General features: G+C 36.8%; 1 protein-coding gene across 3 annotated transcripts in view; it reads left to right on the top strand.

The window, feature by feature from the left end:
- NLK (nemo like kinase) overlaps nt 1-16,943 on the top strand; it is a 104,361-nt gene that overhangs the window by 75,541 nt on the left and 11,877 nt on the right. For 2 of the 3 annotated variants that reach the window (XM_050929161.1, XM_050929162.1), the window contains exons 4-7: nt 2,283-2,389; nt 4,300-4,385; nt 5,314-5,523; nt 8,648-8,749. In XM_050929161.1, coding sequence (XP_050785118.1) covers nt 2,283-2,389; nt 4,300-4,385; nt 5,314-5,523; nt 8,648-8,749 — 505 coding nt within the window. Of the gene's footprint in view, nt 1-2,282; nt 2,390-4,299; nt 4,386-5,313; nt 5,524-8,647; nt 8,750-10,151; nt 10,645-16,943 lie in introns of those variants that run through there. The other variant, XM_050929163.1, reaches the window with a different exon arrangement.

Here is a 16,943-nt window from a genome sequence, read left to right as displayed (position 1 = left end):
CTGAACTCTATCTCACTGTTAGTTTGCTGTCGTTTGCAGAGTTATTTAGCAGAGGATTTAGCCTAGCTGTAAGTATTGAGGTAGTGGATGCATAGACGATCTAGTGGTTTTACAGGTTAAAGGTGGGATTTTTAAAAAGCACTCAACTCAGCATTGACTTCGTGGTGTTCCCACTGAAATCATTGGTAAAACTCCTGTAGACGTCAGTGGCTGCAGAGTTAGGGTCAACACTTTTGAAAATCCCACTGAAAGGTGCAGAGTTTACAGAATTGCCATGGCTGGTGCACAGCAGATAGGAATGCTACTGGATTATGTCTCATTCATAAGGATTTATGGTTCCAAAAGTCAAAGTGTCAAGTGTGAAAGATAGAATTCTCTTCTGGATTAGTCCATACATTTTGTTATCCTGCTTCTGGAGTGGCCTGATGCTTCAGAAGAAGGCAGGAAAAACATTATGCCCCTCACAATTGTGCAGTGCTGAATTCTGGTGGGTGGAAGTTGAGCTGTTCCTGTCCCCTGCAGATCATCAGCTTATACCTCGAAGCACAGGAGAGCTGATTGCAATTCTCTTAGCTTGAATTGCAAATGAGACAGTGTGACTCACTGAAGAAGACACTGGACTGGGACTTGAGAAACATATGCTTTATTTTTGGCTCTGCAGCTGACCTGATGTGTGGCCTTGGCAAGGCACTTCCTCTCTGTGCCCTCCTAACCTTTTTTGGCTACTTGGATTGTATATTCTTTGGGCCAAGGAGTATCTCTTAAATATGTGTTTGTACTCTGCCCACCACTACTGTCTAACCACAGCTGGAGCTCTCGGCATTATTATAATATAAATAATAATAGTGTATTGAAAATAAGGCCACAATATTTGACTGATAATCTGCAACAGTGAGTACATTAAGTTACTTGTATATTAGTACAGCAAATCCCAGAATTTCCCTTTTCATTTTGAACGCGGCTGTCCCCTGAAAATCAGCTGGGTGAACATAGTATGTTTCTTTATTCTCTTATCAAACTTGCTCAGATTATACATCAAAATAAGATTTTTCTGAACCGTCACGATTAGAAATTCAACCTGTTACTTGAAAATCAAGACATACTGGCTCTACTTCAGACTGTCCATCATTGCAGATGCTCATCAACAATAAAGAATGCAAATCAGTTCTTAGCTGGCAATTTTGTTGATGCAGGAGGCAGAATAAAATACAATTTGCTTTTCTGCAGCTATGTATGCTCTTTGCTGCTGACATGAGCGAAAATGTGTCAGTAAAGTAAGTAGATACGTCTGATGTGGTGAGCAGCTATCCTCAGCACCCAAGGTACCCTTTTTGGGTTTTTAAGAGTTACTTTTTTGTCTATAACCCCCAAGTTCAGGAAATTGACAGCTTCATCAATTTCCTGACAGTGGTGTTTCTGTGGTCCCTCTGCTGTATTTTTCCATTTGTGAAAGATAGTATTTTGCAATTTCTGAGCAAACATGTCCCCCTTCTTAATTTACATCTCTACATTGATGTCAGCAAGAATAACAGCACTTGGAATGTTCGGCTACTGTTGTAAATCGCCAGCAGGCTCCTACACCTGTTGCTTTGTGTGTGTGTGTGACAGCACACCAATTGGTGGCTTTTGCCTTTTCTTCCACATAGAGGTGCTATTTTTTAAAATTAGAACTTGAAAGCGATTTACAACCAGTGATTCTGTGTGTGTGTATGTATGGAAGGAGATTTGGAGATTGTGGAAGTAAAATATTGATACTACAGGTAGAGCTGGCACAATGAACTGTACAAACTTCCTATAAGAGCAGTGCACTACTGACGTACAATACCCCTGCTTGGGCTGTATTGACCTCTATCAACTGGTCTGGTTATGTGATGTGGATAAATTTCCACTAAGGATTTAGATGAGGCCACCAGAATTGCATGTAATTTATTATTAAATAAGAATTTTGAGCTCAAAATTACAGGCTTTAAAATACGATTATATTAATACTGGGCATTTTATCCTTCATGAACCATCTTTTGGCTTTCAGATAGTTTTGTAATGTATATACATAAGTATAAATGTGGCTTTGTTCAGTAATTAAGTTTTCTCTTGTAACTAAACTATCAAGTAATTCTTGTGGAAGTCTGGAGATTTGACCTCTATTATATCAGTCAAGAAGCTTTATTCTTTTGTTCTACGGCTTTGAGCTATAAGACTTTAAATTCATATGAGCAAGAGTAACTGTTTCAAATGGATTATATGCTGCAGTTTCTGTACTTTCCTTAACTAATAACTTGAAGATATGTTGTCACCGAATTGATGCAGAGTGACCTCCATAAGATTATCGTCTCTCCTCAACCACTCAGCTCGGATCATGTCAAAGTTTTTCTTTACCAGATTTTAAGAGGTAACTTCTGTTTAAAATTGATGAAACAACATTGAAGTGGTGTATTCTTACTTGGTAATTTTCTCTTCGTAGTTTCTGAGCTTTTACTCCCAAGACTTGCCTCACTAATGTGTAGAACAAGCTATATTTAATACATTGTTTTGTTACTTAATGTTATCTTTGAAAGATAGAAAATGTGTACAAGAAGCTCTTGGGCCTTGCTGCTTTTTTAGCGTACTGTATGTGTAAAGGTGGCAATCCTTGTGTTTTAACCTGAATGACTTTTCTAATGGTTACTGAAAAGATGAAGCACAATACTGATTTTTTTTAAACAATGGATCTTGTGAAGTAAAGTGGCCTTTTGAATTAGGGTGCAGAGAAGACACCTGAGGCCATCCTATCTGGTGAATACATTTTAGCCAGAACTAAATATGATGCTTTATTGTAAAACAACATAACTGAAATGGTTGTAGAAATGGCCAAGAAAATTGGCTCAATACAAATAATCTTATGATACTGATTATAAATTTAGATCTTTCAGTGGATTCAGAAATTACTGATTCAGGCTAATGAGTTGGACTTCTGACTTGTAATCAGTTCTAAACTGCCTCACTTTGCATGTGTTCTTTTTGTTTTCCCCACCCGCAATGAAAATCAGGTGAAAATAAACAGAAGCCATTTTTTCTTGATAAAAATAGTTATTGGGTTATATTCGGCAATGTCAGAACAAGGAGGTGTAAAACACATCCAAAGGCGGTACTGTCCCCCAGCCAAGCCTGTTAAACCAGAGGAAAGGTTTATGTGCCTGTTGTGAGTTGGCTTTAGAGTAAGTGGTAGTGCACATCAACTTTAATTTCCATCAAGATGACAATGTAATGCTGCCAATTGGAGCCTCTTCAGAGAGCTCTGTGAATAATTTTTTATTCTATCTGCCCTGGTCACTTGACCTTTGACCTCAGCACTACCCATTTTGTCCCATATCCCTAAGTGAGAATCTAGTCACCTTTCTATTGACCAGTTTTTGTCCGCTACATTTCCAATACCTAGTGAACTTCACACTGACATCATTCCTTTCATGGACACTTACTCCATGATGAGCTTTAGTGAGGTGCTTCCTGAGTTGTTTGTTTTGTTAAAATGGACCAGAGTTGCAACCACGGAGACTATAAAAGCACAGGGGAAGCAGCTGTGAGGGGAATAACTCATGGGAATGGTTTGTTCTCTCCCCTCCCAGCCTGATGAAAGTTGAAAGGCCTCTAGTGGCAGTGACCAGATGCTGTGGGTTGCTTTGTTTTGTTTTGAAATATTTTTGTAGTAATAAAGTTAGCCCTGAATAAAGGGCCTTGGGCTAAACTGTAGTTTGGGACTTTATTTTACATTCCATGACTGGTGTATCTGCCCACCAGTTTACAAGGTAATAAACAACAGAAAGTCATCACAGCAACTGTGAGCTCTAAAATAATTACATCAAACCAAAATATGTGTTGTATATTGTACTGCCTCATGCTACTTCCTCTTGGACACTCCTCTTAAAAGCTTCTAGTTATGCTTCAGTTGCATATTAGTGCTTCAGAAATTATGTAATTGAAATAGACATGTTTATTCATAAGAACTGCTTATAATATAATTATAATTTTATACAGTAATATGGGTACTTTTATAGGAAAACAGAGGAAGAAAGTATGTTAAAAAGTATGTCTTCTTAAATAATTTACTCTCTATGACCTGGATCCTGCAAAGACTTATTTATATGTTTAACTTCATTCCTGAGTAGTAAAGTAGTGAGTTAAAGTCAGTGGGACTACTAGCAGTGTGTAAAGTTAAGCAGATGCATAAGTCTTTGCAAGTTCAGGATTTATGGTGCCTTTCAGGAAAGTGTCCTCGGTCATAGATTATAGTAGAGAATATATTTACTTTGTTTAATATTTCAGGTCTGAAATATCTACATTCAGCTGGGATTTTACATCGAGACATTAAACCAGGGAACCTACTTGTGAACAGCAACTGCGTTCTTAAGGTGGTATCTACATTTATTTAAAATTTGTCCAGTTCATTATAATATCAGGAGTCATGGTCAAAAAGATTTGTCGGTTAATAAAATCTTTCCCCAGTTAAGTGTTTTCATAAGTAAAAGCAGCCCCACACCTCCCCCGCAAAAAACAAGAGTAAAGCTATATGGATAGAAAATTTTTTGCATTGACTTCAGTGGGAACTGTTGTGTGCTTAGCGGTTTTGAAAAGCCTGTAATATGTTGCTACAGCACTGTCAGTAATACATTGCCACCATGAAGATGGCAGTGAATGCTGGAGATTTCTCCTTTAATTTATTTTTATACTTTTAAGGATAAGGAAATGTGCCCTACTGTAATTAAACCAGCTTTCTTTGGTTTTAATTTAATTAGGTCCTTATTTTGAAAATCTTGGCTGGCTACTTTTTCCTTTACCCTAATAAAAAGAAACTAAAAAAAATTAAGAATAGCCGCACTCTGTAGTGACAGGAAAGGCCAAATCTCACTGCTGACATCTTTAAGGAGCACTATCAAAAAAGGAAACTTGTATTGGAATGATTCATTTTGAGCCCAGGAAGTTATCAGTGATCTTTTAAGAGCAAAATGCTGGATTGGGTTTTTAATATTAAACTTAACAGCGTAATGCCAGCTGAAAAATATATTGTCACTTCAAGAAAATCGAAATAATTATTTTAGACATTTTAGGTATTTAAATATTTATGCAACTAAATAACATAATAGCCCTCCCCCCAAAACAAACACTTTATTTAAAAAAAAAGAAAAGTAAAGCTTGCTTATGCAGTTATTGCAATATACAGATTTTTAAAAACAATGCTGGTTTGGGATTTTATACGTTGTTACTAAAGACATATCTGTGTGAAATGCACTAAGTGTTTTGGTAATTTTTTTTTTTTATTTATTTACCTTTTCAATTTAGATTTGTGATTTTGGATTGGCCAGGGTGGAAGAATTAGATGAATCTCGTCACATGACTCAGGAAGTTGTCACTCAGTATTATCGGGCTCCGGAAATCCTGATGGGCAGCCGTCACTACAGCAATGCGATTGATATTTGGTCTGTGGGCTGTATCTTTGCAGAACTACTTGGTCGAAGAATATTGTTTCAGGCCCAAAGTCCCATTCAGCAGGTATAACTAAACTTCACTGTAAAAGTCTTCACTACAGTGTCCTGCAGAATTCCTTGAAATCATCACATTTGAACCTCAAACCTGCTTTTGTATCACCTGCTTTACGCAAAAATTTCCAGTTTGATCTGTGTCGAAATAAGGTGAACATGATCTAACTGAGACCAACAGATTTTAACATTTAGCAACAAGAAAAAAACTATTGGGTTTCAGTTGATACTTACCTACTGATACTGTGTACACAGTGCTGCATTTCAACTTAATTGCCAAATTTATTTTTTCTAAATTAGTATGATGAACGGTCAGATTGCTTCAGGATTGTTTTAGCAGAGTTCAGAATACATGAATTTAAACAATATTTTGATCTGCTATATAATTCATGATTTTAAAATGAATTTAAACAGTAGATCGAAATACTCCCCAAACACTGAAACCTTCAGATTGTTAAACATAAGATTTTTAAACAAATAAATAAACAAAGCCTTATAAGCCTTTTGGTGTTCCTCAGTCTTGTTCTGGAAGAAGCATTTCTCAAGATGAGGGTGATAGTCTCAGATGCAACACATCAACAAGGGTTTCATCTGTAGTGGTGACTTCTGTGGTGTGAACAGCTGTCCTGTAGGAACTCTGCTGAGACCATCGACTTATTTAAAATCAGCCGCTGAAATGCCAGTGTATGGATGTTATAGGAATGCAATCCAGTGACTTAAAGATGAAAGTCTGACAGTTGTGTGCCCCCTGAGCTGTTAAATATGGTTAAAGGGAGAAAGTTATAGTTAAATGTTAACGATATGGGGAAACTACAGACGTGGGCCAGATCCTCAGTTGATGTTCATTGACATTGCTCCATTGAAGCTGATAGTTACATCAGTTTACACCAGTTAAGGATCTGATCAGTTAATTCCACAGTGGTATTGCTGGTTTCATATTTACACTTATGCTTGGGTAATTTACAATATATACTTTCCCAGTTTCAAAAAGAAGAAAACCGTAACGCATGAGCTATCTCGTTTCCCCGATCTGGTTACGTTTATAGGTATTTGTTTTACTACTTCAGTACCTATACTTAAAGATCATTTGTTGTTGTTGAGGGGGGAGGGGGGCACTAGACATATACTCAATACCAAGCAAAAGTGTTGTGTGTGCAAAGAGGCACCTTTATAGATTAGGATCTCTGCTGGAGAGTAGGAAATGATCTCATCTTTGCAGGGGACTGGCAGCTTTAACAGCAACAAATGTTTTGGTGGTGTGTAAGCAATAATCACACTTCCCTATTTCAGAGTAGCGGCTGTGTTAGTCTGTATCTGCAAAAAGAACAGGAGTACTTGTGGCACCTTAGAGACTAAGACATTTATTTCAGCATGAGCTTTCGTGAGCTACAGCTCACTTCTTCGGATGAATTATTTGCATATTAATTCGAGTTCAGCAGTCTCAGAGACGGCAAATTAGATACAATTAACTCAGGCTTAAACAGAGACTGGGAATGGTTGGGTCATTACACTATTTGAATCTGTTTCCCTATGTTAAGTTCTCCTCACTCCTTCTATGGGTCATCTTAATTATCACTTCAAAAGGTTTTTTTTCTCCTGCTGATGATAGCTCATCTCAGTTGATTAGACTCTTCCGTTGGTATGCATACTTCCACCTTTTCATGTTCTCTGTGTGTATAAATATCTCCTGTCTGTGCGTTCTGTTCCATGCATCCGAAGAAGTGAGCTGTAGCTCACGAAAGCTCATACTGAAATAAATTTGTTAGTCTCTTAAGGTGCCACAAGTACTGTACTGCCAGTCAAAGTGGGTTGTCATCCATATTGGCCTGTACAATGATAGTGATTTTACTCTGCAGGGAAAGCTTTGCAGTTGATCCATTAGCTCAATGCATAATGATCATATAGGTACATTTGGCACTTGAGTGCTAATCTGCCCACTGACTTTTTCTAAGAAGTTTTACCTACATTTGGCAATGTCTTTTTTTCCACCATAAATATGCATGTACATGCACACGCCTGTGGGCAATAAGAGTAAAAAAAAATCCTACTATAAAGTATTTATTGCTTACACAAATAAAGAAATGTAAACAAAACAAACTCAAAACAAGGCATTATCTAAGGTATATAGGGTAGTGAATATCTTTTTGTTCTGTTTTTGTTCAACGCCTATCACAATAGGGTCCTGGTCCATGACTGGGGCTCCTTGACACTACAATAATACTAACAACTCCTCCCATACAGTTAACTTGCTTTCTCACTACCCAAAACCAGACAACTCTTCCCTGGTCCTGGGCAGGCCTTTTACTTTTACTTATTCTTGCCTTCCAAACAAATTCACCATTCATGTAATTTAACACCATTTCTTTACATCAGCAGTTCTGCAAAGGAGATGAAATCATTCTTTATCTAATGGACAATTTAAATTCAAGAACATCTAATTTTAAAAGCCTGCACAAAATTGAATACACATAGCCTAAATATCTACTGATGAACATTTAATCTAAAAAGAAATCTAAAGCAGGTTCTGTTACAGACATTTTTCATGTTTTGATTCTTTGCTCTAAAGTGACATTAAACAGCCTAAGCACTCTTGTTCACACAAGAATTTCTCACACTTGAGGGCACTGGAATTTGACTTTAATAATACTTTGCATAGTAGTTCTGTTCATAAGTTGTTTTATCACTGAAAAATATTTTGCCATCTATATGCATTTGTATGTGGCTGTTTTTACCTATCTTTCCTTGCTCTGCCTTGAGGTGTACTGTTGACATTCAAACAAGACTAGACATTCAGTTTGTAGTATGCATAACAGATTTTAAATGGTATTTTCAAAAATTATAACTGAGTAAATCTAGGTTTTTTTTAAATTACAATAAAACGTTTCCATAAACCTACACTAAATATTCCTAAACATGGTAGTGAATAGTTTGTTTGCCTTTGCCATTAATCTAGTTTTATTTTAGTGTCTATTTAAAACTGATTGCATTTATGTAGTTTATTAAAAGTAAAATTTAACTTTAGAAGCTTATTTCGGACTGAATCAGACATTACAAATCCATTGTTCCAGCTTTGTGTGAATTCAAAGATAAGCATATCTCTGAAATTAATCTGTAATGTATGTACTCTACACCTACAGTTGGATTTGATCACAGATCTATTGGGAACACCGTCACTGGAAGCAATGAGGACGGCTTGTGAAGGCGCCAAGGCGCACATACTCAGGGGTCCTCATAAACAGGTATGAGTTGCACTTCATTCATTCATATACACACACACACACACACACACACACACACACACACACACACACACACACACACACACACACACACACATTGTATATACGACTGAATTATTTATAATAATTATATAAAAAATTCATTGGTGTGTGTGCACACATGCACAATCTACTGAGCCTGCTCTTGTCCTCTTCAAAACTATCATTCAGTCGGAGTTTATAAATTCAGTGTTTCCTCTGTGTGGGATTTTCCACCCTCAAACTTTCCATCTTGGTAACTAACAGGCCAACAAAAAAGCAAGACACCATATAATACAGTAAAAGATGGATCCATTATTTTGTACACATCTGTACAGTAAAAGTATTAGCTTCATCTCTCTGAAATTCCCTGTTGTATTAAGATAAACTTGTCTAAGAAGTTCATGGGGAAAAGCAAAAATAATTAATGTAACTTTTAAGCAAGAAGTTATGAGAAGTTTAAAAACACCACCTGCCATTCTTACCTGTTGTTCCTATTTGTCACCTGTACTTTTATAAATAATTTATGTAAGCATCTCACCCATCTATATTCATTAACATGATCTGTTAACATGTTGCCTCTGCCTGTTAGCCAGTCCTGATTTACCCAAGATGGCTCTTGGATTAGCACTGATCAAAATTGCAGCTAGTCAAAATACTGTTGAGACAAAGCAGTTTTTCATCTGTAAATTGCACTTGCAGCTGCAACCTCACAAATATTTCTATGACTGGCATGGGCAAAAATCTTGCAGCTTTAGAAGGACAGGCCATATCGTGACAGTCGCTTTAAAGGAGAATGTAAGGAGAGGCATGGATTAAAATCAATAGTGTAGTTCAGAAAGCTGCTGAGACGCTTCTATATTGATAAGAGGTTAGATCAGCAGGTCTTTCGTCCTGTAATATCGGGTTCTGTGGAAACAGAACATGCCATCAGTTATCTGACAGATGGTAAAAATGAACAAAAAACATGACGTGTATACTTTATATCACTGAAAAATTTGATACATGTATGTTTTTATTCTTTCTTTGTATTACTGTGAAGTCTAGTTCATGTCACAATAATAATAATACGAAAGAAATTAGTGTTTTGTGAACACACTGCTACATAATTGCAACTCAGGAGTTCCTGTCTCCTAACCATGTTCAATCCAAGTTGCCTCTACACTGTTGTGGGATATTTTTTATATTTACTGTAGAAATGCTCTCAGGGTCTTCTCTATCAGTTTTAAAATAAGCCTTTTTGGTTTGCAAACCCTTCAGGAGAATGTCCATTAGTCTTCTAAAATATACAGTACTGTTTGTTTTGTTTTATTTTAATTAATACCAGACTGCCTATTTTGCAGGTCTGAAACAGGAGTGTTTATTTTCTCTGTTTTGCTTACAGATGCACCTGGTCACAAGAAGTTATGAGCAAACCTATACCCAGCATTCTAAATGCAGACCTTTTAAAAATAAAATTGTTTTAAGTCCTAAGCATTTATATTCCTTGTGTCTCAGTTTCCAAGTGCTGTACAAGCACTGGTCAGGCTTCATATGAGTACTGTGATCATAACTCGGGAGTTCTTGCTTGCAAATCATGTACAATCCACGACACCAAGATGCTTCACCAGCGTGTTGTGTTATGTAGATAAATATCTAACCCCAGTGCTGATACTGGTCTTGGACAAGCCACTTAATCTGTCTCTTTATACCATCTGTACGATGGGGTAGTAACAGGAGGGCTAAGAAGCTTGACTAGTTCTTGAACAGCACTTTGAGATTATAAAGTAATGTTAATGCTAGAACATTTCTAGTGCTTTGTCTGGATTTGTACATATATTGAATCTCAGGAAGGTATCTGTAAGCAAAATACTGAAAATAAACTACTGTTACAGACACTGTCTAGTATCCATTTTTTTTAAAATGCACAGGACTGTACACTTTAAAAGATCAAGAACATTCCTCAAATGCTTTAAAACCAAAATTACCAATTTCAAAACTGATAGAAAAAAGTGAGTATTTCTAGAGTTTTAAAAAAAAGAGGGGATGGGTGTGTGTGTGTGTGGGGGGGAGTATGAATAATACAAGAGAGAGTTTATGGGCTCTTCAGTTCTTGTTGAAACCCTGGTATGCCTTGCACATGAGTAAAGTTAAGCAGATGTGCTTAATTCTCTGTAGTATCAGGCTCATAATTTGTTTAAGGAATTCCATGAATCCATATCTAAGTTCTAAGGAATGAGGAAGATAAGAAGTCCTCATGAATACGTGTTTGTCATTTTCTCCAAACTTTCATAGTAACCATTGCTATCCTTCATTTGTATGTACTTAACTATAAAACATAATTTGAGAGCAGTGGTACATAGAAAGTTAGGTACCGCAAAACCTGTTCTTGGAATGAGTTTTATGGTGTGGGGGAGGTTCTGTATCCATGAACTTTTCTTTTCAGGGGATAATGTTGGGCACAGAGTGATGGGAGCTAAATAAAATTTAACAGCCTCTGTAGGAATTGAACTTCTATTTACATGTTTAACTACAAGCCAGTACAACTTCTGTCTAGTTGAAGGTAGCTAATAATGTGAATAGTAAATGCCAAGCATTGCAGTGCCGCCCCACTCTCAGAGAAAAGTTTCTGCACCTCAGCAGAATCTGCCTGTCTGATTTTACATCAGAAGAACTGCATAATAGCAACAGAATAGAGAGATTTATTTATGTGTTGCCTGCATGTTCAATGTGATGTAGTAAGTTAAATATTATAGGTATGTGTAATGTACTGTGCTAGCTGTTGTCCTTGTGACATTGATGCAGAATGGATACAGACACTAATGCTGGTAACTAAGATGTGGATATGGGGGACTTGATAGCCATCAGATCCTATGCTCTGACATGAATGTGTGCAGTGTAAATACCTAAATAGACACATCACCACCTGCTGTCTGTATAGTGTAAATGATAGCTTTTCTGATATTCTGGTTTGAATGCTTTAGGAGCTGCCTTTATATTATTTTGTATCAGCAAATTCCATGTGTACTAAAAATACTTGTGCACTTCTGTAGCACCTTCCATTTCAGGGGGCTTAAATCAAATTGAGTTTTGCCCTAATTATCACCGGTTTTTAAATACGTGGTTGTACATTGCCACAGATGGGTTTTGTAAAGTAGTCTACTCGCACCTGTTGTATTAACACATATTGTAAAAGAGGCCATGAAGATCCCTGACACTATATTGAAAATAAACACTGCAAGTACACTTAACACCAATATGTTATGGAAATAATACCTCTGCATAAATTAGCAAGCGGTACAAATTTTAAATAGTTCTAATTAAATATTTGAGTGAGGCTCACTTGGTAGCAGCAAAGAATTGTTCCAAAACAACCCGTGTGAATCCTTTCAGGAATTCAGTTTTAAAAAAAAATGCTGTATAAACAAGTGTTCAAAACACAAGATATCACCAAACTTGTGAAGGAATTTGGAATTGTTTTTTTCTAAACCTGTCTAGACACTCTAGAACCAGATGAATTTTAGTCCTCAAAATGTGTTTGAATATCTTTAATGGTACTGGATGCAGCTTTTTTAAATCTCTGATTTTTCTGCCCCCTATGTCCCCCCCCATGCACTCCCCCCCAAAAGTCCTTTAAGGGGAAAAAGGCAATTAAGTGTCAGTCAGGAAAAATACCATCTAGTTTCCATGAAAAACTACATAGGTTCTCAAAACTCATTCCTATGGTGCTGGTGTGAGCTTTTGCCTTGTGAAAACCGGAGGGATTATATTATATCTGATAAGGTTCTGATAAGATGATTCTTCTAGCTATATTTCGAACTTTAAGTACATTTCGGATTTAAGTTTAAATTTTTAAATTTTAGTTTTAGAAAAAGGTGATGACGCTAATTTAAAATGATTAAATTGTTCCAATTTCTTAATTAGTCTTACAAGATAGCAAAACTAAGAAATTCTGTTGGAAATAAGCAATTACTTTGTAACATACATTGCTTTTAATCGGCATACATGATAAATGGGGAAAGACTTAACTGCTTTATGTAATAAAACATCCAGGGGCCATCTTCTGGATTAAATATAAATTTATATAATTCCTTCACTATGGAAGAAAGTCACACATTTATAGTCTGTTCTTCTTCTTACCAATGTTAAAAGTGAATTTACGGCTAACCAAAGGTAATTGACCAACAGCTCTGGAATAGACGTCCTCTCTTCATACATAGAACGTAGTCAGTGGCAATATAATCCTGCTCACAATGCTCACTGTCAGTAATGTGCATTAGCTTTGACTCTCTTACTTCTAGAAGTAAGGGTCCAGGAGTTCATTCTCTATGCCCAGTTCATAGTTCATCCTTGAGCTTTCTTTTAGCAAGAAAAGGGTTTCAATGATGGCTTCAACCTCTTTCTTTACAGAAGGGACCTGGATTTTGACCCCCTGGTGACCAACACCAAAGAAGTTCAGTTCCTACCAAATTCTTCCTGCCACGGCACCTCTATTTAGGACTCTTCCTGGTTTCTGACCATTGTGCTCATTACATATCACTACGTGATTTGTTGAGGCACCAGATGTGGGAGACAGTCAGACTCTCTTGGTGGGGCTGCAGAGGGAAGAAGAAGAAAGACAAATTGCTGCTACAATCTGCCTATAGTAGGGCAGAGAGTAGGGTGTGGGGAGAGAGAGCACACTCTTCACTTGTGTGTTACACAGTCTTTTCTGGAATGAAGGAGTGTCGTTTTACTTTATTTTCTGCCCTAAATGAATGGGTCAAACTAGTTACGCATGATGCCACTGGTGATGTTGTTTTTTTGTGTAATGGACACTTGCAAATGAATTGAGAACACCAAATACTATGGAATGGTAACAACATCACCACTGTTTGTACAGCACCTAGCACAACAAGAGTCTGTCTATGACTAGGTCCCTGAGTGGCTACGGTTATACAAAACTCAGTTGTAGCATAGGCTCCATTTGAACAAGTTATTTTTATATCTGAGAAGTACTGAAATCTATGTCTAGTGACCCTGATGGGTAGGTTTAGAACAGTTCACTTAGTGTCATATTAAATGCACAACAACATTTCCATATATAAAAAGATAGTGTCTCAAAATCTGACCTGTGTTCATACATTATTTATGTTTGCTGAAGAGGAAAAAGCAACCTGTGACAGATTCATGCAAAGCATTAGAATTGCATTAGTATATCAATTAACCATTGGTGCAGTTCTACTACAATCTTGTAAATCCTTCTGACACATTCATACCTGCTCTGGAGTCTAACCCTTTCAGTTAATATTGTCCCATAAATACAGTAGCTGGCTTTCAATTGCTTGGTTATATTCTGGGCAGAGCATTTTAGTCCTCTTTGTCAGCAGAATAGTATATTCCTCCCACATCTCAATAGCAATTAATCATACACATTAATGGAGCATTCTTTATAACCCTTCCTGTCCTAATGGCTCTTCCCAACACGTGCACTCATTAGGTCTCCTGCAATGAGAGTGCTTTTTGAATTTGCATGGGAAGTAAACAGATGTACAGGTACTATTTAAAAAGGAGGGAAATTATAGTGTATGAAGCTTTGAGAGTAACAAACTTCAAAGCAGAAATTTTAGTCTGTGCAGTTTTCTAAAGAAAATACAGCTTTTTAGATTTGCATAAAGGGGTCAGTTCTATTTTTATCTGTGAAAATGAATTAAGAAGCTGCTTTTCTCTCTACCTTCATCTTCCTAATTTAAAATTCGCTACACGTTAGAGGAGTTACTCTTTACCCATTTCACGAGAATTTCATTAATTTCTCCTGGTGAGGGGAGAAAAAGTGGGTCTTGAATAACTGATTCCAAGTACAGATTTTCCTCCACTTTCAACGAGAGAGGGAACACTTTCTTAACTGAATTATTGATACCTTTTCAGGAAGACTGGCATAAGAGAATTGAAACTGACCTTCTGTGAATCAAATTTAATGTGCATTAAGAAAAAGGAAATGAGTGTGGTCCAAAAATCTATTTCCCATGCATAGATCTGGTGATAGGAATAATGTGTTTTAAGATACAGAAGTTTAGTACTTGATATGGGAGACTGATATGGCTGTGTAATTAAAGAGAGAGAGAGAGAGAGAAAATAGTTAGTTGGCAGCCCATTTCAGTGTATCTAGTGAGTGGCTAACCATTTAGAATTGACATTATACAGAAGCATAATACTTTGTTTTTAAAAATATTAGGGCAGTATTTCTGCCAGGATTTTAGAAAAGAGATGAGGAGATAAGCTATCTATCTGTGGGGTGGGAACTACTAAATATTTGAAAACATAAGTAATTGCAGTCAAATCTTGTTGGTGTTACTAGAAACTACGTTTAAAGGTTAAGGGAGGATTATGGGGCAGGGAATGTCTGAGGGTAGAAAGTAGTTCTCAGATGGCACCCATCAGGATGTTTAAGTCAATCTTGCTAAATGGGTATCTAGATATCAGTGTGGCAGAGACTAGGTATAATGCAGAGACTGAAGAAAATGTTGACCGTGTACTTTAATCGGTGTAATCAGTTTGCTTAAAGCACTTATCACTAAGGAGATGTTTGCTTTCCTTCAGATCCCTGATGTAGGGAAGGTAACTTGCTGTCCAGTAAATGAACATAAGAGAAGTGCCAAAACCTAGTAGGATTAAAGTTTAAAAACAAACAAAAAAAACTGCTAATATGAAAACAGAGAAGTGAATTACACAGCTATGAGCTAATTTATTTGATGGAAGGCGAAACTGGCTTCTATTTTGTTAAACTACTAAATATACAGAGGAAACTGAATTTAAAAAAATCTGGATGATGGCAGTGTGAGACAGGATATAGATAAGGCTGCATCTGAACTGGGAGTCGGAAGATCTTTCGTTGTTTGTTGTAAAGCTTTCTGAATGCAAATTGAGGAAGAAAAATGTCCTGAAGCTATGTGACTTGAAGATTTCCGGTGGATTGACCTAAGAGTCTGGAGTTGGCAAGCTATCCCTTATTTTATCACTGCCATGGTATGATCTGTAGAATCATGTTTGGGGGTTTTATATTCTTCTAAAGAATTCTGTCAAATATTGCCTATTTCAAATACTCACATGGTTAGAGCCTTTGGATTCTTGAAACATTTTAAATTCCTTTTCCTGTTGTTTGTTTTTCTTTTAAACAAAAATATTTAAGCCTTTCTTAGAAGGATCATAGTTGAATTAGCTAGTTTTTAAAATACAGTTTGCTCTAACTTTAGATTCCCGGCCTCCCCATTTCTTTGTACAAGATGAGGAAGCATGTGGGAGTATCTGCAGAGCTCTCTCTTCCTATAATTTAAAGAAATTATGAGCCTGACAGTTCTCTCCATTTAATAACTGGAATGAGTACCACTTTCTAGCACCACTAGTATTTGACTGTCTTCTTTAGGAGTGCAAATCAGCTGCTGAGTTATTGTAACTACCTTTGACATGCGACTCCTGGCTCAGGTACCTCACTATAGCACAAGGTGGAGCTTGCAGAAAAAATATAATTCAGAGTTCCTTAAACTGATTCTTGGCCTGCTTATTTCTAACTACTGTAAAACCACTATATGCCTGGAGATTTGATTGTGTTGGGCCAGATGTGGATTTAGAAGGGTAAACAGAAAAACACGGAGATTAGAACAGTGTAGGAAATGATGCAGTTTACTAAACTTCAGCTGTAGGAGCAGGTTTGAACTTGCACAAATGTTCATAAAATAAATGAATCAAGAAGGCTTGAGAAAAATACTCTCAAAGTCTGTAGACAAATGTACCGTATAGGTTTGGTTGCCACTGGTGTTGAGATTAATGACATCAAGAATTTCTACAAAGGAGCATTAAACCGTAAATGAAAGCTGTAGTTCCTGTAGGAAGCTCCAGTGTTATAAACTAGAGAGAGAAGCTCAAACAGTTTATAGACTGCAGCAGAGCTAAGAAAGTAAATTATATTAATGGATTCAGTCCATAGAACTTCTTCTATATTCTATAGGAGGGAATTTTTTGATAGTCTTGGGACATGATCTTTTTGCCTTCTATCCTGGCACAGAACACCATGGTACCTAAATGATTTAACCATAAAAGAACTGTTAGTATTTCTTTTTACAGTGCTCCAAAGTGTGCTGGTTGTTAGGGTACAAACAAAAAGATGTCCTCCCTGTCTGAAATGCTTAGGTGCCAGCATAAGATTTGGGAGCTTTTGGAA

This window comes from Gopherus flavomarginatus, chromosome 19 (genome assembly GCF_025201925.1).
Source record: "Gopherus flavomarginatus isolate rGopFla2 chromosome 19, rGopFla2.mat.asm, whole genome shotgun sequence".
In the NCBI taxonomy this organism is placed as follows: Eukaryota; Metazoa; Chordata; order Testudines; family Testudinidae; genus Gopherus; species Gopherus flavomarginatus.
Note: the sequence above shows the minus strand (reverse complement) of the source record. Positions and strands in the feature narration are given on the sequence as shown.